At 39.4% G+C, this 26,987-nt stretch overlaps 1 protein-coding gene across 6 annotated transcripts; it reads left to right on the plus strand.

The window, feature by feature from the left end:
* Window positions 1–468: 468 nt before the first annotated feature.
* Window positions 469–26,309, plus strand: FAM228B (family with sequence similarity 228 member B). 6 transcript variants are annotated; one of them, XR_009534199.1, is made up of 8 exons: window positions 469–596; window positions 4,816–4,884; window positions 6,669–6,860; window positions 7,532–7,612; window positions 11,223–11,310; window positions 11,405–11,561; window positions 13,572–14,180; window positions 20,331–20,403. XR_009534199.1 is itself a non-coding variant. In XM_060116789.1 (8 exons), the coding sequence occupies exons 1-8, from the start codon at window positions 501–503 to the stop codon at window positions 26,009–26,011; spliced, it is 798 nt and encodes a 265-aa protein (XP_059972772.1). In that variant the 5' UTR covers window positions 469–500; the 3' UTR covers window positions 26,012–26,309. The 6 variants fall into 6 exon arrangements, 5 of the variants coding, with proteins under 5 accessions (XP_059972772.1, XP_059972774.1, XP_059972773.1 ...); XM_060116789.1 differs by lacking the exon at window positions 13,572–14,180 and adding an exon at window positions 26,005–26,309 and having other exon boundaries at window positions 20,331–20,438; XM_060116791.1 differs by lacking the exons at window positions 13,572–14,180; window positions 20,331–20,403 and adding an exon at window positions 26,005–26,309.
* Window positions 26,310–26,987: the final 678 nt, after the last annotated feature.

The raw sequence follows: 26,987 nt of genomic DNA on the forward strand, positions 1-26,987 counted from the left end.
GGCACGGGCTGAACGGGGCTGAGGGGCTGGGGGTGGCGGTTTGGGCCTCTCAGAGCTTGAAGACAAGCTAATTGTGTTCAAAAGTCCTTCCTTCTTTCTCTAAGAAGCCCATCCTGGGTGTGCTTCAGGAGCCAGAAGGCTGCAATTCTGCCCATTCCGAAAACTGCAGATGCGACTCCTAGAGGCCAGGCGAGAGTTGCCACACCGGCTCCGTTGGGCCAAGTTGTGGGAAGCCTGGGATTCGAGGGGACGGCGGGTGGGTCTGGAGAGAGCTCCCCTGCTTAAAGGAGGCTGGCTCGGAAGACACCAGCAGAAGCCCGGGTGAAGGCCCCTCTCCTTAGGGAAAGCGTGGGTGTCTAAAGTTCAGAATCCGTTCCACGTCCGTTCACGGTCACGAATGGTGATTATGAATCAAATAGAAGAGAGAATAAATCTGAATTCTCGTTACTAAGTAAGCTAATTTTTTAGTTTTTCTAGGGGCTCTGTTATTTGTGATCACAATGAAAAGTTTAGACAATGATGTGATAACTGACAGACTTCCCAAGCTCAAGAGCTCAAACGAATGGCTGGCGCCCCAGCCGCTTTCCTTCATGGAGGTACAGTAGTAGTGGCATTCTGAAGTTTATACTTGGATGGTTGCATTGACAAGTGGCCTGTGCTAAATATATTATTCTCTGTGTTTTCTATTCTATTCTTTATTATCCCTTTCTTTCTATTAACCTTGTGTTTACTTTGCTCTCCATTTTCTAGTTTAACATTGGTTATATACCTTTTCTAGTATAACAAAGTTATAAAGTTCCTCCTGAAGCACTGCTTTAACTGCATCACCCAAATTTATGTATGTTGTGGTTTTTGTTTTTTTAGATCCTTTTTTTTACACAGCTTTATTAAGGTATACTTGATATACAATGAACTGCATGTATTTAAAGTGTACGGTTTGATAAATTCCTAGCTATGTATTCACACATGAAACCATCACCACAGTCGAGACAGTGAACATATTCAATACTCCCAAAGTTTCTTCATTGTGTCCCTTTGTGAGTGCCCCCTCCCTGCCTGCTTTCTATCACTATAATTTATTTTATTTTTCTTAAATTTTATTTTTATTTTTTAATTATTTTTTTAATTTTATTTTTTTATACAGCAGGTTCTTATTAATTATCCATTTTTTATATATATTAATATATACATGTCAATCCCAATCTCCCAATTCATCCCCCCACCACCACCCCACCACTTTCCCCTCCTTGGTGTCCATACGTTTCTTCTCTACATCTGTGTCTCTATTTCTGCCCTGCAAACCAGTTAATCTGTACCATTTTTCTAGGTTCCACATATATGTGTTAATATATGATATTTGTTTGTCTCTTTCTGACTTCGCTCTGTATGACAGTCTCTAGGTCCATCCACGTCTCAACAAATGACTCAATTTTGTTCCTTTTTTTTTTTTTGCGGTATGCGGGCCTCTCACTGTTGTGGCCTCTCCCGTTGCGGAGCACAGGCTCCGGATGCGCAGGCCCAGCGGCCATGGCTCACGGGCCCAGCCACTCCGCGGCATATGGGATCCTCCCAGACCGGGGCACGAACCCGTATCCCCTGCATCGGCAGGCGGACTCTTAACCACTGCGCCACCAGGGAGGCCCAATTTTGTTCCTTTTTATGGCTGAGTAATATTCCATTGTATATATATGTACCACAACTTTTTTATCCATTCGTCTGTCGATGGGCATTTAGGTTGCTTCCGTGACCTGTATGCCTGGTGATTTTTTAAATTGGATGCCAGACGTGAATTTTTCCTTGTTGAGTGCTGGATATCTTTGATTTCCAATAAATATGCTGAGCTTTGTTTTGGGATGTGGTTAAGTTACTTGGACACAGTCTGATTTTTTTCATGTCTTGCCACCAAGCTTTGTTAGAACTGTAGTATCATTTAGTGTATGGCCAATTTTGCTTTAGTACTTATTTTGTAAAACCCCTGTAAGTACTCAACTCTGTTTTGTGCACCATAAAGTTTGTCACCCTGGCTGATGTTAAGAGGAATAACTCCTGGGGTTGTGTGACCTCTAGGGATTGTTCCCCTAATCCTTTCAGGTACTTCTTTGCCCAGTGTTTCTTTCGGTAGTTTCCCCACATGCATACAGTGTTCAGCATTCACCTGAAGATGCAAGGGGGACCCTCTACAGCTCTAATCCTCTGCAGATCCCCAAAGCTCTTTCTCTGTATGACTTTCTTCCCTCTGGTACTGTGCTCTATGAACTGTAGCTACCCTGGCCTCCCCAGACTCCCAGCTCCCCTGCTCATTTCAGGGAGACAGGTGGATTCCACCTGATTTCCTCCTCTGTGTGCCACAGTCTGGAAATTCTCTCCAGGCTCTAATGAGCTATTTTAAGGCTCACCTTGTGTTCTGTATCTCAGGGGCCACTGTCCTTCATAGCCTGATGTCGAGTGTCTTGAAAACTGTTGTTTAACTTTTTTTTTTTTTTTAAGGTAGGAGGATAAATCTGTTCCCTCTTATTCTATTTTGTCTGAAAGTGGAGGTTTTCATCCCACCCGTTAGTTCTTCAGTATTATTTTTTTTCTTTCTTTCTTCCTTCCTAACTTTCTTCTCCTGTTCCATTCTTTTATTTATCATTTCTGGGACTCCAGTTATCAACTTGTTGAACCTTTTGCTATTGTCTCATAAGTTGCTACAACTCTATTCATTTTCCAATCTTTTTTCTTCCTGTTTCCCAGACTGGATAAATTCTAATGATTTGAATTCAAGTTCACTGACTCTTTTTATGTCATCTTCAATCTGCTGTTAAGCCCATTTAAGTTTGTTTGTTTTTTAAATTTAAGAACTGTATTTTCCACTTGGTTATTTTTCAGTCTCTATTTTTCTGCTGAGGTTTTCTATTCATTCATTATGAGCATATTTTCCTATAACTTCTTAAACATAGCTATAATAGTTGACCTAGAATCCTTGTCTGCTAATTCCAACATACAGGCCATCTCAGAGTTGGTCTCCAGTTGATTGTCTTTCTTGTGTATGGGTCACGTTTTCCTGTTTGTCTAGTGATTTTGGACATTATGAGAGATACATTGTAAAGGGTCTGGATTCTGTTATGTTCCTCTGATTAATACTGAGTTTTTGTTTTAGCAGGCAGTTAACTTGGCTGAACACGAACTCTGAACTTTGTCTCTCCTGCAGTTGGCAGCAGGTGAAATCACTGTTTAGTCTTTTTTAGCTTTAGCTGGGCTCCACAGAGTCTGCTTTGTGCTTATGTAGTTCAAGGGTCTGCCAGAGATTTGGTCTGCAGAATTTGTGGCATTCTGTCTATGGCTTTCTCCTTTCAGGTATTTCTCCTCTTCATGTTCCTGCTGCTATGGTTGCCCTGAACTCTGTCTTCTAATTATTGAATCTGTAAAACTGTGTATTTCTGTCTGTGTTTGAGCTACCTTGTTTAGCTATGACTGAGGCCTGCTGTTAGACAAAAGTCCATAAAGAACTGAAAACTTTTCCAGTGCTGTTCTCTTTTTCCAAGTGTTGACTACCCTTCAGTTTCTTCCTGCTCTGGGTCAGTCTCCAGTGTCTTCGGGTGGTTGTTTTAATATTTCAGTAGTCATCTTGGTTTTGAGAGCAGTAGATTTGCTAGGAATAGCAACTCTGTGAGTCAGAAAGAACAAAGAAAATGAATTTGTAGTTAGATACGTTTGAGTTTGAATTCTGGGCCCAGTGCAGGATTTTCTAGGCTTCTGATTGTTGCTTAACTCCCTTGAGCCTTAATTTCCTTGTGTGTTAGTGAGGAAGATTAGTTCTTAGATTTTGAGATTTTACTCATCTATTCTGGAAAACAAGGGTAGTGGAAATGAAGACAACTAATTCCAATGACAGTTAATTTGAGAATATTTTATTTTTGTGTAATTATGAGAGGATTTCAAAGGCCCATCCCAAATGTCTACTTTGGGACTCTTTTATTATTAATCATTTTTTCCATTGTGGAAAAATTATATCATAAAATTTACTCTTTTTAACTATTTAAGTGTGTAAGTCAGTGATGTTAATTACATTCACATGTATGCTAGAAATCAACCTATTGCATTTTCTGACATGTTTAATTGTGGAAGATTTGTTATGAAAATTGAAAAATTTAATTTTATGAGCTATTTGCTGAAGATTGTGTTGCTTTAAAATACTGAAAATGTGGCTTGTTCATAAAAAGTATTAATATTTGATAGCTATAATGACTAAATGAATTCAAATAGAATTCATTCATGAGTAAATGAATTCAAATAGAGGCCTGATTATATCACTGTATAGGATGTGAAAAAAGGTGGGTTTTACCTACCATGTGTGTCTGGGCAAAGTCATTTGACCATGTTGGGACTCAAAATGTCTGTGATCTGAGTTATTTTTTCCCTAGAATGAACTGTAGCTGAGAGCAGAAAGATTCAAATCCTCTTTAAAAAGTACTGATGAGGGCTTCCCTGGTGGCACAGTGGTTGAGAGTCCGCCTGCCGATGCAGGGGACACGGGTTTGTGCCCTGGTCCGCGAAGATCTCACATGCTGCGGAGCGGCTAGGCCCGTGAGCCATGGCCGCTGAGCCTGTGCGTCCGGAGCCTGTGCTCCGCAACAGGAGAGGCCACAACAGTGAGAGGCCCGCGTACCACAAAAAAAAAAAAAAAAACTGATGATATGATTTGAAGTAGAAAAATTGGATTTACAGAGAATTTTCCAGGGATATGTATGTCACATAAAATATTATGAGTCTAGGTAGTATTAATAATTTAATTTTCAAATATTTGATTTTCAAAATGTCATTCTGTCATTTTAGGCATTAGCTAAAGAAGATATTGATGCAGCTGTTCAATCAATATTATACAGAGAAAATTATATAATTAAGGTAAGAATTGGCTGCAGAATGTATCTCAAAAATTAAATTTTGTTTTTCCATTTCAGATGTAGTACATTGTCATTATAAAAATTTTAGAAAATATAGAAAACAAAACACTCATTAGCCTTTAGGATTGAACTTAAAAGAGCTCTGAGATTGCTTTAATTTAGATCCTCTCTTCCTATACTTTGTGAGGACTCTTTTATAGATACCTTATAAGAGTTTCCTCCTACTCACTTGTTCCTTCATGTTAGTGGGGCTTCTGTGGAGTCACTATATATTGTTAAAAGCTTTAAGAGCTGTTATTAGAACACGCTGACCAATTATTACTCAGGTATACATAAGTAAGAACAAGGCTTTAACTGTAGCAGGATGGGCCTAATTATAAGATAAGATGAATGTCTATGTGAAGTGTACTAAACACTGGAGTGGGTAGCCATTTTTGTTTTTAAGAATTTTCTTTAGAGTTGTTTAAAAGGGAAAGGAACTGGTCACTGAGAATGGTTGAAATGTGCTATGACCTGAAGTTAGGGAGGGATATCTCCTGGAGAAGATTACAGGGTTTTTATTATTTTATTTTTTTCATTTTAAATTTCATGTTGTTGATCCTAGTAATCACATGATTACATTCGCTAGATGAAAGGTATATGAGAAGTTTTGGTGAGAATGATTTAGTTTATAGCCTAATTTAGGCATTTTCTTTGCAGGCTATTTGTCATTTTTACCAGGTTGTGCTACTGTTCTGTCTTTTTTTTTTTTCCCCCATAGAATATTCTTTTTTTTTTTTTTTTTTTTTTCGGCTGCGCTATGTGGCTTGTGGGATCTTAGTTCCCTGACCAGGAATTGAACTCGGCCCCTTGGCAGTGAAAGTGTGGAGTCCTAATGACTGGACCGCCAGGGAATTCCCTCCATAGAATATTCTTCTTCCTCATTCTGTGTCATTCCTTCTCTTCCTAGATAACTGTATTCTTTAAGGCCCATCCCAAATGTCTACCAATTTGGAAATCTTTTAAAAATTTAATTATTTTTCTATTGTAAAATACATATAACATAAAATTTGCTTTTTAACCATTTTTGATTGTACAGTTCAGTGACATTAATTACATTTATGTGTTGAGCAACCGTAACCACTATGTATTTCTAAACCTTTTTCATCACCCCAACCAAAACTTTGTACTCATTAAGTAGTAACTTCCCAGCTCTCCTTCTGCAGGCCTCTGGTAACATCTAATTTATTTTCTGTCTCTATGTATTTGCCTATTCTAGACATTTCATATAAGTGGAATCCTACAATATTTATCCTTTTGTGTCTGTCATATTTCACTTAGCATATTGCTTTTAAGGTTCATCCATGTTGTAGCATGTGTCAGAACTTCACTCCTTTTATGATTGTATAATATTCCATTACATGTATATACCACATTTTGTTTATACCTTCATCTGTTGATGAACACTGGAGTTATTTCCACCTCTTGGCTATTGTGAGTAATGATGCAGTGAACACCGGTATACTAGTATCTGTTTGAACCCCATATATCTCTTGCTACATGGTCCCTCCTCCTGTTGTTTTGTAGATTTGTTTTGTAGTCTGTCTTCCAGGGAGAGCAGGCATGTTGTCTAATTTATTCATGTATTCTTTGTTCCAGTATTGTGTGTGTCACACACAAGCCAACCATATGATTTAATTAGTGGATGATTTTGTGGGTTATTCTTATGAATGTAAATTAAGTTTAAATTTTGGAACAAGAAAACTTTAAGGTAATATATTTGTCTTTCCTATCACTGTTTACTAGGAACTAGATAAGTATTTAAAGCATCATGACTTCTTAAATGCAAGAAGAAAAGAGATACTATATAAAAGATGGGTTGATCGTGTGGCGGATCCTCTCCAGAAGAAAATTATAGAAAATATTACTTCACATAAGAAGATTAAAAAAAGGAGACAAGAGGAATTAGATGGTTTTTTAAAATACGTAAATAAAAAGGTACTAAGAGATCATTTGTTACTTTTTTCAGTTGCTTTAAAAACTATTGTTATCTTTTTTTATAATCATCCAAACAGCCTGCCCTTCCCAATTCTGTATTTGTGTAATCTGTACCCTGTTATAGCACATACTATTCTTAAATCCAGGGCATGTGGAAAGGATGGAGGGAAAGGGTTAGGTCTGGATTTAAATGTGTACATTAGAATAATTTTTCTTTCTTTCTCCTATGTAATTGTTAATTTTATATACCAATTAAAAAAAATTGGACTCTAGGTTCAAGATATATATTTTTTTGATTTTTTTGTTTTTTATTCTGGAATTTGATTATTTACAAAGCTATAAAATATTTCTGTTCTCCTGGCATTTTTAAGAGATCTGAGATGTTTGAATATTAAGTATCTAAAAACAAATTCCCGTATCTTTTAGTGTTCCAACATCCTTTATTAAAATCTTGCAAATTTTAAGTAGATTCCTTCTATCACTATAATATTTCTTACTTAGATACATTAAATTTAATTTCCAATTTGGTCTTCCCTTCCCTTTTGCATTTGTCATTGATGCCATTTCAAAGCATAAGAGTGAAACTGTGTGTTTGACTCTTGAGTCCTGTTATGCTCAAAATTAATTACGGACTTCTTGTTCTTATATGTGGTTTTATTTCCTGCCTATAGGGAAATGCATTTATAGAGCATTATGATCCAAAAGAATATGATCCTTTTCACATGAACAAAGAGGACCCGAATTTTCTGAAGGTAGATTTCTAATTTTAACTTTGGTATTATGTGGTTTGTTTTTTTGAGCAATCCTAATATATAAGTAGTCCTTTAGGGATTTCCAACGAATGCAGTAAAATCTTAAGAATCATGTCCCATCTCCATATCTTAGAAAGGAACAAAAAAGCCAAAGTCCAAAGTAAATTAAACCTGTAAAATTTGAAAATATTGTATAATAATTGGGTGATAGATAATGTTAAAAAATTTCAGACTTTTAAATTTGTTACAAAAGTAATATATTCTTATGATATATGAATGAGAAAATCAATTTTAAAATAAAGAATAAGAGACCACTCACAATTCCATTACCCAGAATGAACTCATGAACATTTTTCTGTATATTCTTCAAGACTTCTTTCTAATTGTAAACCAACTATACTTCAATTTAAAAAAAAGACTTCTTTCTATGTGTAGGTATATGTACACATTTTTATTTAACAAGAATGAGATCATACCACGCATTAGGTTTTAAAATCTTTTTTTTTCTCAGTAGTTTATGATTTGCTTTCTTTCTTTGTCAATAAATGTAAATATACAATTGTAATCAATGCATGGTATTCTGTTATTAATAGCTAACTTGCACTGAGGGCTTAACCAAATGTTAAGATTTCTTTTCACTTTATTTCAGCATTCACTGCTAATTTACAAATAAGGCAAGTGAGGCACGGGTAGGTTAAGTTACTTGTCCAAGGTTACACAGCTGTAAATAGCAGAGTACGGGTATGTTTCTAAACACGTATACTATCCTGCTATACCATCTTTTTTTTTTTTTTTTTAAGAACATTCCTTTTTTTTTTTTTTTTTTGTGGTACACGGGCCTCTCACTGTTTTGGCCTCTCCCGTCGTGGAGCACAGGCTCTGGACGCACAGGCTCAGCGGCCATGGCTCACGGGCCCAGCCGCTCCGCGGCACGTGGGATCTTCCCGGACCGGGGCACGAACCCATGTCCCCTGCATCGGCAGGCGGACTCTCAACCACTGCGCCACCAGGGAAGCCCAAAACATTCCTTATTTTGAACCTCTAGATTGTTTTTGACCTATTGTTATAAATGACATTATGATGAACATCCCTGTAACTATTTATTTCTTAATTTTTTCCTTTGGGTAAGTAGCTAGAAGTAGAATTGCTGGGTTAAAAATTATGCATGGGGGCTTCCCTGGTGGCACAGTGGTTGAGAGTCCGCCTGCCGATGCAGGGGACACGGGTTTGTGCCCTGGTCCGGGAGGATCCCGTGTGCCGTGGAGCTGCTGGGCCCGTGAGCCATGGCCACTGAACCTACGTGTCCGGAGCCTGTGCTCCACAACGGCAGAGGCCACAACAGTGAGAGGCCTGCGTAACGCAAAAAAAAAAAAAAAAAAAAAAAAAATTATGTATGATTTTAATTCATATCACAAAATTGTCCTCCAGAATGGTTATATAAATTTGTACCTCCTCCCGAGAATCTATTTTTTCCACACTTTTGCTAATAGTGGATATTATTAAAGAAAATAAAACAAAAAACCTACCTTGAATCATAGACATTTTAAACTGCTGGTAGTTGCAGGGCAAAGCAGGTCTTTTAAGTTTTTCCCCAAATTGGGGTGTGTGTGTATGTGCTGTTGTCCCTATTTTTATAGGTCAGAGTTAAACTGAGAGTTTAGAGTTAGATCCTTAGACATACTAACTAGTAGCATACCTGGTAAGGGTTAGAACTGGGATTTGAAATCAGATCTTTTTTTAAAAATAAATTTATTTATTTAATTTTTGGCTGTGTTGGGTCTTCATTGCTGCTTGTGGGCTTTCTCTCATTGCGGCAGGGGCTACTCTTCGTCGTGGTGCGCGGGCTTCTCATTGCAGTGGCTTCTCTTGTGAAGCACGGGCTCTAGGCATGCGGGCTTCAGTAGTTGTGGCTCGCGGACTCCAGAGCACAGGCTCAGTAATTGTGGCACATGGGCTTAGTTGCTCCGCGGCATGTGGGATCTTCCCAGACCAGGGCTCGAACCTGTGTCCCCTGCATTGGCAGGCGGATTCTCAACCACTGCACCACTAGGGAAGCCTGAAACCAGATCTTTTGGATACCAGAATTGCATTGGGTTCTTTCACCATGTTGCCGCTCTAAATGAAGCTGATGGGTGACCTCTTAAGGTAAGCTGAGCACTTTGAGGTTATAGCAGCAGTTCTCAAAGTGAGGTACATAGACCTTTGACAGCCCCAAAACCCTTCTAGGGGGTCCATTAGGCCAGAACTTTTCATAATAGTGCCAAATTTTATTTGCCTTTTTCATTGTGTTGACATTTGCACTGATGGTACAAAAGCAATGTTGGGTAAAACTGCTAGTACCTTAGAAACTACTTAAGTCAGTGTTACCAAATTATACTGGTACTGTACTCATATTCTTCACTGTCATGCACTCACAGTAAAAAAAAAAAATTCAATTTCACTTAAAGTCCTTGATCAAACAGTAAAAAAATTATTAAGGAAGTCTTACTTCCCCCTTTTTTTATTGAAGTATAGTTGATTTACAGTGTTATGTTAGTTCCTGGTGTACAGCAAGGTGATTTGGCTTTTTAGTTTTTCAGATTCTTTTCCATTATAGTTTATTACAAGATATTGAATATAATTCTCTGTGCTATACAATAGGACCTTGTTGTTTATCTGTTTTACTCTACATAGTAGTTTGTATCTGCTAATTCCAAACTCCTAATTCATCCCTCCCCTCCAAGTCTTGGTCTTTTCTACACATCTTTTTAATATTCTGTGATGAAATGGGAGGTATGCAAAGAGCATTTCTGCATACTGAAAATACAGTATGATTGTTTGAATTGTGAGCTGAACTGGCTGATTTTTTTTTTCATGGAACATCATTTTTACTTGAAAGAATGACTTACAGACTATGTTCATTAAGTCTTGGGTGTTTGGTAGACATTTTCTGGAAAATTAATGAAGTGAGTGTCACTTCAAGAAAAACAACTGACAATATTTGTTGCCAATGATAAAATGTGAACTTTCAAACAAAAATTTGAATTTTTGAAATATCATACTGACCATCCTGTGTGACAGTGTTCCAATACTCAAAGACTTTACTGATGAGACTGGTGATGATATTAATGAATGTGATTGTTGTATAATGAAATGTATTATCATTTGGAAGACCTCACATAACTCAGTGATCTTATTTTCTCTAAACAACCAATTCATGATATGGATAAAAGATTCATTCAGAGTTCAAGTTCAAGATGGACCAATGGATTTTAATGTAGCAGAGTTTGAATAATTCATTGATATGGTTTCAGATTCTACATCATAACTGACCTTTAAGAAGCTGCCACTTGTTGAGTTTGGCTATAATATTGATATCTAAAAAGAATATCCACAGTGATCTGAAAAGGCTATTAAAACAAGAGCTAACCATGCTTCTTTGGCTGAAGGGCCTTGCTAGGAGATGTATTGGAGTGCCGCCATCTCTTTGTAATGTGTTAAATATATATAATAATTAGATTGCTGTTAGTTTGTAATCTTGATTCTTCTAGCATAAGAACCATACATGGATGCTTAGAATAGACTGAAAAAGAGCTGGAACCCAGTCCTCAAAGAAGTGTTTTTCTTGTAGGTTACCATCCCACCATTTCGTGACCCTTTGAAAAAGGCACAATATGACAAAGACGATGGAAAAAGAATTCTTCTTCAGTGTGAGACTGGTACTTAGTTTCTAATTGTTATGTGGTTTCATAACCCAAGAGCAATGGGAGTTGCATTTAAGGATGCTAATTTAGGTTGCTCATCTTCCTACAGGCAAAATATTTACAATGAAAGAATTTAAAGAGGTTGAGAAGGCCAAACTGCATTCCAGATTTCCAGCAATTTCTAATTCAAGGCACTTTATGACTCCAAATGAGTGGCTTAAACTGCCTACAAACTACATAGAGAGTGAATTTTGTAAAAGGAGCAGGTAATGGTTAGTATGATAGAAATTATGGAACCTCTTCGAATTTGAAAACTGTTTCTTGAGACAGTGATATATATTTTGTCATAATTATGATTTTTAAAAAATATTTCATTTTTCAGTGAGAAGTCTACTGTAATTCTTGTCTTTGTTCCTCTGTATGTGATGTTTCTTTTTTCTTGGGTACTTTCAAGATTTTCTCTTTGTCTTTGGTTTTCATTAGCTAGTCTGTGATGTGTGTAGGTGTTTTTTCTCCTTTCTTTTTGTTTTATCCTACTTAGGGTTCACTGAGATTCTTGTATCTGTGGTTTGATGTCTTTCATTATTTGGGGAGAAATTCTAGGCTGTTATCACTTCAGATATTTCTTATGCCCCATTCTTCCTGTGTGGTTTTTAAAAAAATTTATTGGAGTATAGTTGATTTAAAATGTTGTGTTAGTTTCTGCTGTATAGCAAAGTGAATCAGTTATACATATACATATATCCACTCTTTTTTTAGATTCTTTACCCATATAGGTTATTACAGAGTATTGAGAAGAGTTCCCTGTGCTATACAGTAGGTCCTTATTAGTTATCTATTTTATATATAGTAGTGTGTATATGTCAATCCCAGTCTCCCAATTTATCTCTCCTTCGTGTTTTTTTTAAGTATAGTTGATGTACAATATTATATAAGTTTTTCAGATGCACAGTGCAGTGATTCACAATTTTTAAAAGTTATACTCCATTTATAGTTATTATAAAATATTGGCTATACAAAATATCCTTACAGCTTATTTATTTTATACATAGTAGTTTTTACCTCTTAATCCCCTACTCCTAACTTGCCCCTTCCCCTTTCCTCTCCCCACTGGTAACCACTAGTTTGTTCTCTGTATCTGTGAGTCTGTTTTTTTTTTTGTTGTTGTTATAGTTACTAGTTTTTTGTTTGTTTGTTTGTTTTTTGCGGTACGTAGGCCTCTCACTGTTGTGGCCTGTCCCGTTGCGGAGCACAGGCTCCCGACACGCAGGCCCAGCGACCATGGCTCACGGATCCAGCCGCTCTGCGGCATGTGGGACCCTCCCGGACCGGGGCACGAACCCGTGTCCCCTGCATCGGCAGGCGGACTCTCAACCACTGCGCCACCAGGGAAGCCTCTTAGTTACTAGTTTGATTTATTTTTAAATTTATTTATTTTATTTATTTATTTTTGGCTGTGTTGGGTCGGGTCTTCGATGCTGCATGCAGGCTTTCTCTAGTTGAGGCGAGTGGGGGCTACTCTTTGTTGCGGTGCTTGGGCTTCTCATTGCAGTGGCTTTTCTTGTTGCGAAGCACAGGCTCTAGGTGCGTGGGCTTCAGTAGTTGTGGCACGCGGGCTTAGTAGTTGTGGCTTGTGGGCTCTAGAGTACAGGCTCCGTAGTTGTGGCGCATGGGCTTAGTTGCTCTGCAGCATGTGGGATCTTCCTGGACCAGGGCCTGAACCCGTGTACCCTGCATTGGCAGGCAGATTCTTAACCACTGCACCACCAAGGAAGCCCCTGTTTTATTTTTTAGATTCCAAATGTAAGTGATATCATACCATATTTGTCTTTCTTTGTCTGACTTATTTCACTAAGCATAGTACCCTCCAAATCCATGCATGTTGTTGCAAATGGCAAATTTTCATTCTTTTTTTTCAAGGCTGACTAGTATTCCATTGTGTGTGTGTGTGTGTGTGTGTGTGTGTGTGTGTGTGTGTGTGTGTGTGTATCACATCTTCTTTACTCATTCGTCTGTTGATGGACACTTAGGTTGACTGTATATTTTGGCAGTTGTAAATAATGCTGCTGTGAACATTGGGATGCTTTTGTTTTTTTCAGATACCCAGGAGTGGAAACGCTAGGTCATATGGTAGTTCTATTTTTAGTTCCATTCTTCTTTTTTTTTTTCCTTTCTGAGGCTACAGTTATATGTATGTTAGACCACTTGATATTGTCCCTTAGTTCTCAGATACTCTGTTTTTATTTATTTATGTATTTTTTCTTCTTGTATTTCAGTTGGACAGTTTCTACCCACCTATCTTTAAGTTCACTGAGTCTCTCCTCAGCTGTGTCCCATCTATTGATCACCATCAAATGAACCTTTCCTCAGCTTTGTCTTACATACTGAAGAGACCATCAGAGGAATTCTCCATTTCTGATGTGATGATTTTTATTTCTAGTATTTCCATTTGATTTTTTTTCACATAGTTTTAATTTTTCCTAAAATTCTCCATCTGCTCATACATATTGTTCATCTTTCCACTAGACTCTTTAACATATTAATCATAGTTATTTTAAGTTCCTCAATTGAGAGTTCCAACTCAGGTTCATTCTGAATCTGGTTTTGTTGACTGCTTTATCTCTTGACAGTGGGATATTTGTCTTGCTTTTTTTTGGCATGTCTTGTAAGTTTTTGTTTTTTTTTTTTGTGGTACGCGGGCCTCCCACTGCTGTGGCCTCTCCCGCTGCGGAGCACAGGCTCCGGATGCATGGGCCCAGTGGCCGTGGCTCACAGGCCCAGCCGCTCCACGGCATGTGGGATCTTCCCAGACCGGGGCACGAACCCGTGTCCCCCGCATCAGCAGGCGGACTCCCAACCACTGCGCCACCAGGGAAGCCCGTCTTGTAAGTTTTAATTGAATGCTAAGCATTAGAGGTAGAATAGTACAGACTGAATATTTATGTCTAGAAATGAATATGCCTTTTCTTCTGTCAGGCATTAGCATGGAGAATTGGGCTTACCTAGTCAGAAATTGAGCTGGGTTTAGGTATTATTATTGCTATTGTTACTTTCAATGCATCACAGACTTCAGATGCCTCTAGTGGTGGGCTGTTGTTACCTTGTGCTTAGGGTAGGGGCTGGGGTACCTGAGGGGTTTTCTCAGGTGTCCCTGTGCCCTCCTCAGTTTTTGGCTATCCCTGCAAGGCTGCATCACAGAGGTGGAGGGAGTGAGGTGTCTCCATGGTCTTGCTTCATCCCAGAAGTATTAGTTGCCCTGCAGCACGTGGGAATCTTCCTGGACCAGGGCCCGAACCTGTGTCCCCTGCATTGGCAGGTGGATTCTTAACCACTGCACCACCAGGGAAGCCCCCTCCAGAAGTATTCTGCTGTTGCTTGTTGGTAGGCTCAAAGAGGGAGGTAAAGGAATGTTCTCTGTTTTCTTTATCCTAGCCTCAGTTTTAGGCAAGCCCTATATACTTGGGCCTCAGGAGTAGGGTTTTCTTAGAGTTCCTTTCTCTTCTCCCTGTAGCACCCAAACACTGTCTTATGTCTGTGGTTGTTCTTGGATGGTAGTTTCCTGCCCCTCTTCCAGTAGTAGCAGACCTCTGCTGGGTATAAGTATAGGATTCTGGGCACAAGGCAATTTCTTGTGCCTCCTCCTGGGGCAGAGGGTTTTTAGTCCTATCCCTATCTTAGTAACAATAGAGCCTTAAGTCTGTCCTGTATATAAGAGGACTTCTCATCCCTCCTCCAGAGGTAGATAGATTTTGCTTTTACTCCTCTCCCAGAAGCACTAGATCTTTGCTTATCACCCTGGGGGAAAAAGAGTTTGCTTCCCTTACCCCAGCAGCTTAATGCTTTGCTTTGTAGGGGGGAAGGATCCAGGAAGGTGGGAAGGGCACTTGTTTACCTAGCACTGTCAATCTCTTCCTGCATATCTTTGCCACTAGTGGGGGTTTTCTCTGGTTTTCTGCTCTGTGCCCAGTCTTTCTTGTTAGCACCTGGTGCAGGCCCATGGAAAAGAGCTTGCTCATGAGTGTAAACACTTCTTGTATGAGGTCTCCCCAGCTATTCCAAAATGACATGCTAGCCCACACTTGGCCTTTAAGCATTCATTAAAATTTTAGCTGATATCTTTTGTTTTTAATTATTAGGCTTTATTTATTTGTTTGTTTGTTTGTTTGCGGTACGCGGGCCTCTCACTGCTGCGGCCTCTCCCGTTGTGGAGCACAGGCTCCGGACACGCAGGCTCAGCGGCCATGGCTCACGGGCCCAGCCGCTCTGTGGCATGTGGAATCCTCCTGGACTGGGGCACGAACCCGTGTCCCCTGCATCGGCAGGCGGACTCTCAACCATTGCACCACCAGGGAAGCCCCTAGGCTTTATTTTTAAGAGCAGTTTTAAGTTTATCAAAAATTTAAGCAGAAAGAGAATTTCTGTATATTCTCTCCTCCCCATTCCCCACTTTAGTTTCCTCTGTTAACGTCTTGCATTAGTGTGGTACATCTGTTACATTTTGTGAACCAGTGTTGATTCATCCTTAAATGGAAGCAGAACTCTAATAATTTTCTTATTTTTAAAAAATTTCCTACAAATGGCACTGTAAATGTTACATAAAACAGAAATAAACCTTAAGACAGAATTCTGAAAGAATGGGCTTTCTACTTTTTTTCATTGTCTTTGAGAATCATAAGCCTAACTCTAGTAATTAGGTAGGGTCCACCCAAACCAGGAATCTGTTCATAACGGATTTAACTCAGGTTGTATGCGAAGGTGATGATATTGAGAATATTGATTTTATAGTGAGCTAATAATGGGCATATGGTAGGTTCCAACTGCAGTATTTATTTTCATCCTAAGGAAGGTTCTGGCGATGACTAATATGGTAAGGAAAATGTTTTCTTTGGATGATTTTCTGGATTTTTCTTTATGTATCACATTGCTCCACTCTCGTGGAGGCTAGTATGTTGGGGGGAGACTGGCTTATCTGAGCCCTTGTACTAAATATTAGTCTTTGTATATATCATATGTAAATATCTTATATATTAATACTTTTAATACCTCTTTCATATTTTCCATCGCCTTTGGTAATTTCTTTGGATATATTTTCCAGTTTACTATTCTTTTTTCACTGTGTTGAATATTAAAATTTTAATTTCTGAAATTTTCTCCCCATACCCACCCCATATACTTGTTCATTTCTGATAGGCTCTTATTGTTTTCTTGTCTTGGTGATTGGATTATTTATTTCTTTAAACATTTTATATATTGCTATTCTACATTCTATATTTGATAATTCCAAATTCTGTATTTTGGGGGGATGCTAATAAATCTTTTTTGTTTTTCTCTGCTGTTTCTCATTTATAATGGTTTGCTTTCTCGTATGCTTAGTGAATTTTATTTGTGAGTTCATTTTATCTTTGGGTGTACTATTGGCCTAAATTGGGGAAACTTTTCTATCTACACAGATGATTTGCTTCTGTTTCTCCCTCTGCCAGTAGCTGGGATGCCATCAACCTGGGCCTAGCCAGCTCCCTTCAAATGTCTAGGCTCAGTGTGGCAGTCTGAAGTGTAGTGTCCCCACCTTATAGCTGGCATAGACAGGGCTCAGTATTCTGTTAACAATGTTATTGGCATCTGCCCTCAAGGATTATTATCTGTTATTCCACCTGCCCTTGCTGCCCACCATTATGGCCCTAAGTTCCCACACCTCTAGCGTCTACTACATTTGTGTGTGTGTGTTTTTCTTAAAGACCCCCTCCTTCTCTTGTAAGACTAGTGACACCTCAAAGGGTACATTCTATCCAGGGTCTAGTTGTTTGAAGTAAATGGATTCCCTCAAAGCAGTGAATTTCAAATTGTGAATTTCAAAATATACAGTAATGGCTTGTAAAGACTTACCGAGGTATACATAGGCATGGATAGTTTTAAGGGTCTCAACTTCCAGATTCTGAAGTCTGTGTGTACTCTTTCCAAAAGTTGATCTGCCTGAGAACAAGCCTGCATTCATATGACTTCTTATCCCACTTTTTAAAAGAGAGGCATATCTTTCAACCTGGTTATAAAAAATTTTAAGGTACCAAATAAAGGGACAAATAAAAATACTGGCTTTTGAGAGACTTCCTTTAATGATGAAGCAAGAAAACTTAACCCACAGGTCTTTCTGTATTTCCCTGTCATATATATTTTATTTTAGTTTAATTAACTGATTAATTGATTGATTTAAAGGCATGCTACAGAATCAGGGTACTTGGTCTGTGTTGGGTTGCTTTGAATTTGGAGTAGCTATAGCTATATAATTTAGTGATGCTTCTTTTATTTTATTTAATTAATTTAATTTATTTTTTAATATTTAAAATGTATTTATTTTTGGCTGCGTTGGGCTTTCTCTAGTTGCTCAGTAGTTGTGACGCACGGGCTTAGTTGCTCTGCGGCATGTGGGATCTTCCCAGACCAGGGCTCGAACCCGTGTCCCCTGCATCGGCAGGCAGATTCTTAAACACTGCGCCACCAGGGAAGTCCCGATGCTTCTTTTAAATATAGCTGGAATATTTTCTGGTACTGTCAGAATTTCAAAATATAATAGCTATAATCCTCTGATAACAGTTTTTTGTGATTGCTTTCAGATTTGGTGTGCTTTATTTAATATGGTGGTTAAAATCTATTTTATCACATAGTATCCTAAAATTTTCATTGCTTGTAAGGCCAATACTCATTTTATCTTAATGAATATTTGATATTTTTAAAAATCTATTAACAAGATACAAACTTATTTAAACTTTCAATGAAAAATTGTAGGTGACAGCTTTAAAATGTTCAAGGGGTTATGTGGTTTTTCAAAACTCTTTTAGGGAGTATATAAACAAAACTGCTTGAAGATCACTGCCTCAGAGCTCCTAGTCAGCCATTATTATATATAGTATATTTTTTGTTCATATATATACATATATCTTTACAAGTACTGTAAATTCCTTGAGGATAGTAATGGAGTGGCATAAAGTGCTTGTTTCATGGACTAATGAAGTAATGAGCAGGGAGAGTGGGAAGCCAAAGACCCTGCTATATAAATCTAGGTCACTGGAAGGATGGAGGTGCTATCAGCAGAAGATGGAACATAGGAGGAGCAGATTCAGAAATGCAATTGATGAGTTCAGTTTTGTTCATACTGAGTTTTATATACTGGTAGTCCTTTCAAGTAAAGATGTATTACAGGTTGTTGGAAAAGTGAGACAACAGCTCAAGGGAGAAGGGGATTTGAGGTTGGAGAAGTAAATTAAAGAGTTGTTCACTTTGGAAATGAGAGTAAAAGCCTAAGAATGGATTAGAGAGGCTGAGGAGAGAATACTGGGAAGAAGAAAAATACTGAGATGAAAGGTTGTGCTATAAAATATAGGAGGTGGGAAGAAGAAAAGAAGACAGAAGAAGCAGTCTGTGATTTGCCACAGATATCAGGAGAGGAAAGGGTGACAAGAAGGATCAGGCACTATGCCAAATACAGAGAACTGGGAGGAAGCCGTTGGATTCCTTGACTAAGGACATTCCTGCCCCTACTTTTAGTTGCTCTGAGCAAAAGGAGAGGTAGTTGAGAAGGTCTAATCCAGTAATACTCTTCTCTTCCAACCTTTTCATTATCGTTTGGTACCCTTAGTATTTACTCTCATCTCAAGGTTCTGCCCCAGGATAGCTTTGCCTAAGAATGTTCCTGCAGACAAATGGGCCACTGCGTTAGCCCTTCTCAGATAGATTAACACAGGAAACCCTTTTGTCCTCTTGTTAGTAGTGCTTTATACCCTAATTTAAATGTTTGCCATACCGATTTCTTTTACTCAAAACATATTTCAAAATCCACATTCTCTAGGAAGATTCATTCTGATTAAATCAGGATCAGACTGATCCTTTCCATTAATTCTTTGTGTGGCTATTTGCATGCTAGGTGTACTGGGTATGTTAGTTATGATAATGGCTCTTGGTTTCAGACAACTGAAGCCACCCCAGAAAAGGATTCATTTGTTGAGGACTTAACACTGCTCATGAAATCATTGGGAGGTCTTAAGAAACAGGGCTGAATTTAAGAAATAACTCCCAAAATCACAGTGTAGAATTGGCTGGCCAAGGGATGTGTTTCTGCTATGATCGGGAAACTGCTGAATCAGGAAGCTGCTGCTCTAGTGGTTGGCTTAGAACCCCACCAGCTCTGCTGTAATCTGTGCTAGCAAAATGGATGCTCCTCACAGGGCCAGTATCACCCTTCCAACCAACGCTTTTCTTAAGATTTATTTATTATTTATTTATTTACTTAATTTATTTTTGGCTGTGTCGGGTCTTAGTTGCGGCACGCAGGATCTTTCCTGGCGGTGCACAAGCTCTTCGTTGTGGTGCGTGGGCTTCTCTCTAGCTGTGGCCTGTGGGTTTTCTCTTCTCTAGTTGTGGTGTGCTGGCTCCAGGGCGTGTGGGCTCTGTAGTTGTGGCGCGCGTGTTCCAGAGCGCGTGGGCTCTAGTTGAGGTGCACAAGCTCAGTAGTTGTAGCGTGTGGGCTTAGTTGCCCAGTGGCATGTGGGATCTTAGTTTCCCTGACCGGGGATTAAACCCGCGTCCCCTGAGTTGTAAGGCAGATTCTTTACCACTGGACTACCAGGGAAGTCCTCCAACCAACTCTTGATTGGGGCAAGACTAGAGGGATCTAAGGCACCTGCCTGCCACCTTATGGCAAGGGAGACTGGGCAATGGGGTGTTTGGGTTCTTTCTTAGGAAAAGCATTTTACATTTATGCTTGTAAATGACAATCTCTGTAGCTCTTTTTACATTTAGAGTATAAGCCGTAGGATATAGGGAATACTTTAAATTTTGCCTAGCTGATTCTAGGGTCTCAGTAAATAGTAAACCAGTCTCTATCATAGTTTCAGCAATCTGAAACACCCAAGAATGCACACCAGTTTGAAGTAATGATATTTTGGACAATATACATAGCAGTCAATGTATAACAATGATTTCTGTATAAATGCAAGCTAGTATTGTTTTCAGGACATCCTCTCACACCTGTTATCTTATTAAAGGTTAAAAGTAAAAGTGAATTTTAACGAAAGTAGTTTTGACTTGAAACCCTCTGCAAAAACTCCTCATCTTCTGGAATCCCAGCAAGAAGAAAAAGCAGTTGTTTACAAGTAAGCCTGTTATTCCATAGCTTTGTCCTTCTTTCATTTAACATGCTTGACTGTGTTTTCCTCCCCTGCCATCATTTTAAGTTGCTGGAGTCGGTGCCAAGGAATACACCAGACTCTTGTGGCTGGACATCAGGCATTTCCCACCACTGGGAAAGGTGGCAACTTTCCTCAGCTTTTTCTGGTTTTAAAGAACAAACAGCTGACACATTCAGAAATAACAAGCATAGACATAGAAAAAAGTTGTTAACAACTCATATTAAAGTTAAAGGTTAGGAGGTTTTTAATTGAATTGGAGCAGTAAAAATGGAATTTTGGACTAGTTCTGCTGGTAGTAGCTGTTACAATATTGTACCCAGAGTGAAGAGAGGTTATAAGCAGAAAAGTGCTACATACTACTGTGTGTGTAACATGGTGAATCATCTCAATTTACTAGTTAATGGAATTAAAAGTAAGAGATTTCTCTACATAGTTATATAACTGGTTAAGTATCTGATTAAAAGTAATGAGATCCATCAGACATTGTTTTCTTTTTAACTTCTTTTTTTTGAATTTTTGAATTTTATTGTTTTATACAGCAGGTTCTTATTAGTTATCTATTTTATACATATTATTGTATATGTCAATCCCAGCCTCCCAATTCATCCCCCCCCACACACACACTTTCCCCCCTTGGTGTCCATACGTTTGGTCTGTACATCTGTGTCTCAATTTCTGCCTTGCAAACTGGTTCATCTGTACCATTTTTCTAGATTCCACATATATGTGTTAATATTCGATATTTGTTTTTCTCTTTCTGACTTCACTCTGTATGACAGACTTTAGGTCCATCCACGTTTTTACAAATGACCCAATTTCGTTCCTTTTTATGGCTGAGTAATATTCCATTGTATATATGTACCACATCTTCTTTATCCATTCATCTGTCAGTGGGCAGTTAGGTTGATTCCATGAACTGGCTATTGTAAATAGTGTTTCAGTGAACATTGGGGTGCATATGTCCTTTTGAATTATGGTTTTCTCTGGGTGTATGCCCCTCAGACATTGTTGAAGGGAATGTAAAATGGTGCAGCAACTTTGGAAAACAGTTTGTCAGTTTCTCAAAATGTTAAACATTAAATTACCAAGTGACCAGCAATTTAACTCCTAGGTTTCTATCCAGGAGAAATGGAAATATATGGCCACATAAAGGCTTGTGTATGAGTGGGTGTACATGGCACCATTATTCATAATAGCCAAAAAGTGGAAACCACCCAAATGTTTATAAAGTGGTGAATGGATAAACAAAATGTGGTGCATCCATACATGGAATATTATTTGGAAATTAAAAGGAAAAGAAGTACTTGCACATGCTATACAACACGGATGAACTTCAAAACTATTATACTCAGTGAAAGAATACAATCACAATTTTTACTCTATTTATATTTAAGTGTAATGTTCAGCAAAAGCAAATCTATAGAGACAGGAAGTTGATTATTGGTTGCCTGGGGCTGGAGTTGGGAATGGAGAGTGACTGTAAGTGAGCATGAGATTTTGGACTGATAGAAATGTTCTAAAATTAGATCATGGTGGTGGTTACACAACTCTGGAAATACACTAAAAATCATTGATTTGTGCATTTAAAATGGGTGAATTTTATGGTGCATGAATTATATCTTAGTAAAACATGATAATAATAAAAAAAAGAACCCAGCAAGGCAGAAGATAAGTGAGCTTACATGATGTTTAGGAGGTTGGCTTACAATTCTCTGTTCCTAAAAAGCCCGAAAGTAAGCTGCAGTAGTTTCCCTTTCCTCATTCTGAATAAACTCAGAATTTGTTGAATAAATACAATGTGGCAGAAGCCAGAGGGCTCTTAGAGGTGCTTGATTCTGACATGTCCAGCAGAGAGGACAGCTGGTTGCCTCATGAGGGTCTTTTTAGTGATTTAAAGTAGAAACAGATAACTGTTAGAGATGGTGCTGGCCATTGTGGACTTCTCAGTGTTCTTGAGGTGTGGTTTAACACTTTGCTGCTTTTTTGAACGGGAGCTGAAGTTGAGGGATAATAGGAAGTATTGAAATTAAGCCCTTTTCTCTTGGTAGCTGAAGTCCTTAAAAGATGGAATGCCTTAGCATCACTCTTGTCTGTTAGGCTCCAAAAGAGTAATAAGTTCCTCTGCAATCTGTAACTGCCATGGTCTCATACATATTTGTATGAGTCAGGTTTTAGGATAATAAACATCTTAATCCTATTTAATTTTTATATATTGTATAAAAGGAGAGGTTTTGTCCTTTAATGTCTTTTATAGCAGAGTGTGACTCAGATATGAAGGAGAATATTGCATTGTTGGAGTACCTAGGGACTTAAACTAGAGGCTTAAACTCACGAGCTCCCCCTGGAGGAAGAAGGAATATTATATTTTCTTCCATGAATTAGGGAAGCATACCAATTACGGCATCGAGGTGGAAGACGCATATTTGTCTTTGATAGAGTTAGACCTTCCCAGGGAAGCCACAGTGGACATCTCTGTGAGGGGGTCATATGTGCCAGAGAACCCTCACGCAGCTATTTGATAAAGCAGCAATGAAATTTCAGATGAAAATGTTACTAGAGCAAGCTAATGCTATTTATTTGGGTTTATTTTTCATAAAAATCTGTAAATTCGTATAGAACTCATCAGCTTCAAATTTAAATAAAATATTAAATGCTACAATTGAGTTGAGAGGAGAATTTTTTCCTTTCCGGTTCCTCCCTCTGGAAACACAGGGTAATCCTTTCTGGAAAAAGAACCTCTGTGTTATCAGGAGGGATAGAATCCAAGTCCCAAAGAGGCCAACTCTTAAAGGGCACTTTTCTTCCTTGAACTTTCTTGAGCTAGGAGGTAGACAGGGATGAGGACCAGGATGCGGTGAGAGCTGGTGTAGTTCCATTTTGTAATACACAAGGCAGCAATTGCTGATACCAAAATCTGAGCTGCTGAGAAATTGTATGTATACAGAGAAATTGTATGGCAGTCTTCCCGGAAGACAGGAGGCAGTGGGCCACCCTCCCTACCCTCTCGCCCTGCCAAAAGAGAGTGAGTAGAAGAAGCTGAGGCAGGTTTCCTTGATGCAGAGGGAATGAAGAGAGTTGCCCCTGGCAGCTGCACAATAGAGGTGTCCTCTAGAAGGCGGACTGTAGGATTTCCCCAGCTCCCTCTCCTGATTTTGCCCTTCTTCCATCCCTCCACCATCTCTACCATCTCTCTACATTTACCAGTTACCACACCCAAGCCAGGCCCCAAATTTTGTTCCCCTTTATTTAGCCAAGAAAGGCAAAAATTTTCAGAAGGACCATATACTAAATTAAAGTCTAAAGTTTAAAAAGTAAAATAAAAGTCCCCAAGTGTAAAATGTATAGAAATGTAGTTGTTCACAGAGCACAGATTTCTCATCCTAAGGTGACTCTGGTTAAACTTGGTGCCATTTGACTTGTCTAGGCTAGCCTACTGCTTCCCAGTCTAGGGGCCACTTCCCTTCAGTTCTCTTCTCTACACCCTGTGTCCCGAGTCTCTGGAGTGTAGCTTCTGTTAGGAGTGGATTTGAAGGAGAAGTCACAGCCTATCCTCCCCATCTCCCAGTTAGAAATCAATAGGGAAATGATTCGTTTGTCTGAATCTACAGTCAATCTATCATTCTTCTTTTCTGACTCTGTTTCCCCACTCCTAAAGGATAAGGGGGCTACTTTTTTTTAACTCACAGTAAATGTATTAAGATTTAATTTTGTGGTTTCACTCCTTTTACTGTCATGTTTTAGTATCCTCCCATGTGCTTGCTTGCTTTCTTCCTCAAATTTTAACAATAACCTTCTCTGAACCAGGCAGTGTTTGAAAGGCTGGAGACTAGAGGTAAACAAAACAGATAAATCTCTGATCTTAAGGAGCTCACATTTTGATGGGAGACAGACAGTAAACAGGCAAATATATAATATCACTTGAGCTAGTAATTGCAATGAGGAAAATAAAACAGGAAGTTGCTGGAGAACTACCCAACCAAACAGTTTTAAATGGACAGTGAGGAAAAAAAATACAATAAGTTGCTTTGTAATCATACCCTACACACCCTTCTTATGTACTGTACTGGTTATGGGTCTCTTGATATAACCAGCCCCAAACAGGATTATTCTTTTTTTTTTTTTTTTTTTTTGGCCACACCACATGGCATGTGGGATCTTAGTTCCCCTACCAGGGATCGAATCCGTGGCCCCTGAAGTGGAAGCACGGAGGCTTAACCACTGGACCACCAGGGAAGTCCTGAGGATTAGTCTTGATTTTGCACTTCTGCCCCTCTTCCTGCCAAATTTCTCTTAGTTCAGTGAATAGGACTATAATCCAGAAAGGACCCCCAGGATAAAAGTCTAGGAGTCATTTTTTATTTCTTGCTTTCACTGATTTCCCATGTCTTATAGGTAATGAGCTCTGTTAGCTCGTTCACTTCTCAGTTCGTCACTACTACCACTGGTTCAAGCCTCTGTGATCTTACCTGGCCTATTGCATTAGCTTCCTAACTTGTTTTCCTGCTTCTGCTCTCGCCCCTGTATAATCATTTCTCCATGCAGCACCATATTCTTTTAAAAATGTTAATTAGATCAGAATTCTCCCCTACTCAAAACCTTCTAATGGCTTCCCCTCACACTTTGAATTTTATTCTAACTCCTTATCATGGCCTCTAACCTCCTATACGATTGGGCACCTGCCTCCTCCCCACCCGTATCACCTGCCATTCTTTCCACGCTCACTATGTTCCTTTTCTTGTTGTGTGAGCGTGCCAACCTCACTCCCATCTCAGGCTTTTGCCTCTGCCAGTCCATCTGCCTGGAGCACTCCTTCCTCAGATCTCTCCATGTCTCATTTTCTCAGGTCACTCAGACTTCGGCACAAACATCATCTCTCCAGAGAAGTCTTCTCTGACTTCTCTACTTACAATACTCTCCCTCATCCATTCCTCCACCCTCCCATCTCCTTTACCTGTGGAGAGGTAGGATCCAGGACTTGAGGTCAGGACAGTCCATCGTTATAAGAGGAAGGAAGGCAGAGGGCATAGACATAGATGAAACCAGCTTGGTGAATTTTGTGAAGGAAGATTGTTTACTTCTGTTTAGTTCGTTTTCTCACATAAGTCAGAAGGTCATCCATCAGCTGATAGTGAAGGTGGGCAGAGATTCAGAGAAGGGAAGGGAAGAGAAGGGAAGAAGGGAACCTAGTCTTTTATAAATCACAATAATCCTAGTGTAAATGAGCACTCCAGGCATATTGACATCAGAAAGCAGGACCACAGGGGACCCTCAAATCATATCACACATCAGTGCCCTACCCCACCTATAATAGGGTTAGCTCTGTCCCAGAAGCTCCTTGTTTCTGAATCCAGATAGAATGAGGAGAGGCTGAGTCAGGAGATTTAGGTGGGGACCCTGCCTCCAAGTCACTTATCGCCAACAGGAGGGCTAGGTTTCAGGGAGATCAGCTCAGCTAAAGCAGAGGAATTCTTTCTGCTCTTGTAAGCCCCTCATCCCTGTATCAATTACACTTTTCTGTCATTTTCAAAAGATTTTAGCAACCAAGGAGCACACACCCTGAGCCTTGGCTGGTAAAAGAGGACACAAAAGAAGACTGCTTCAAAGGAAACCATCTGCCAGCAGGAATCATTCAGGATGAGGACCAAGAAAGGCGCTCAAGAATTGTTCTATGTCTGAGAAGAGCATCTGCAGTAAACTTCATCTTTGAGTCCAGTGTCTGTATGATAATTAAGAAATGACAATACTGTATATTGACAGTTACCGCAAATGTGTTTCCCCCCAGGAGTTAAGAAATGTTGCCTGAAAGATACAATAAAAATACTAATAGCTACCTTACTTAGCACACATCTCAATTCACTTGCTCTTTCCCTAAATTGTCAGGCACCCTTAAAATCCGCACCCACATATTCTCCCCAGGTTTCTCCAACAGTCTTTAGAAAATTTAAAAATTCATTTTGATTACCCACGTGCTGATTCTGAGTCTGCAAAGTTACAAAAATTCATTTTGATTACCCCTCTGGCTCCTGTTGAGTTTAACTCCTAGTCACAGAAGACTTAGTAGGACCTGGAGCATAGGAGAGACTTTTGTTTTCCTTAGGCAAAAGGGGCACTAAAAATCAATCCTCGCTTCTACTTGTAGCCCTGGATCATACAGATAAATGGTAAGTTCTCTTTAGGATTAATTTACATGGCCTAAATTTATATATATGTACATTTTTAACTAAAACCTGGGGTGGTGTCGGATTGGACGGTTGAAGGCCCGGCGGGTGAAGGCGTGTCGTGCGGCGGGGCCGGGGTGGCGGTGGGGGTGGGGTGGGGGGGCCGGCTCCTTCCTCTCTGCGCCCCCTGTGGAGAGAGGTGTAGGGGGCTTGTGGGAAGGGGCTGGGGTCTAAGCATAGTGCTCTAATTTGTTTTTAGAGGAGCTCCCCTTCCCCTCCCAGAACAGTGAGTCGCCGTGCCACCGGCCCCGGAGCTTCCCGAACGCAGAGCCCGAGGTGGGGAGCAGAGGGCAGC

This window comes from Mesoplodon densirostris, chromosome 14 (assembly GCF_025265405.1).
Source record: "Mesoplodon densirostris isolate mMesDen1 chromosome 14, mMesDen1 primary haplotype, whole genome shotgun sequence".
NCBI lineage: Eukaryota > Metazoa > Chordata > Mammalia > Artiodactyla > Ziphiidae > Mesoplodon > Mesoplodon densirostris.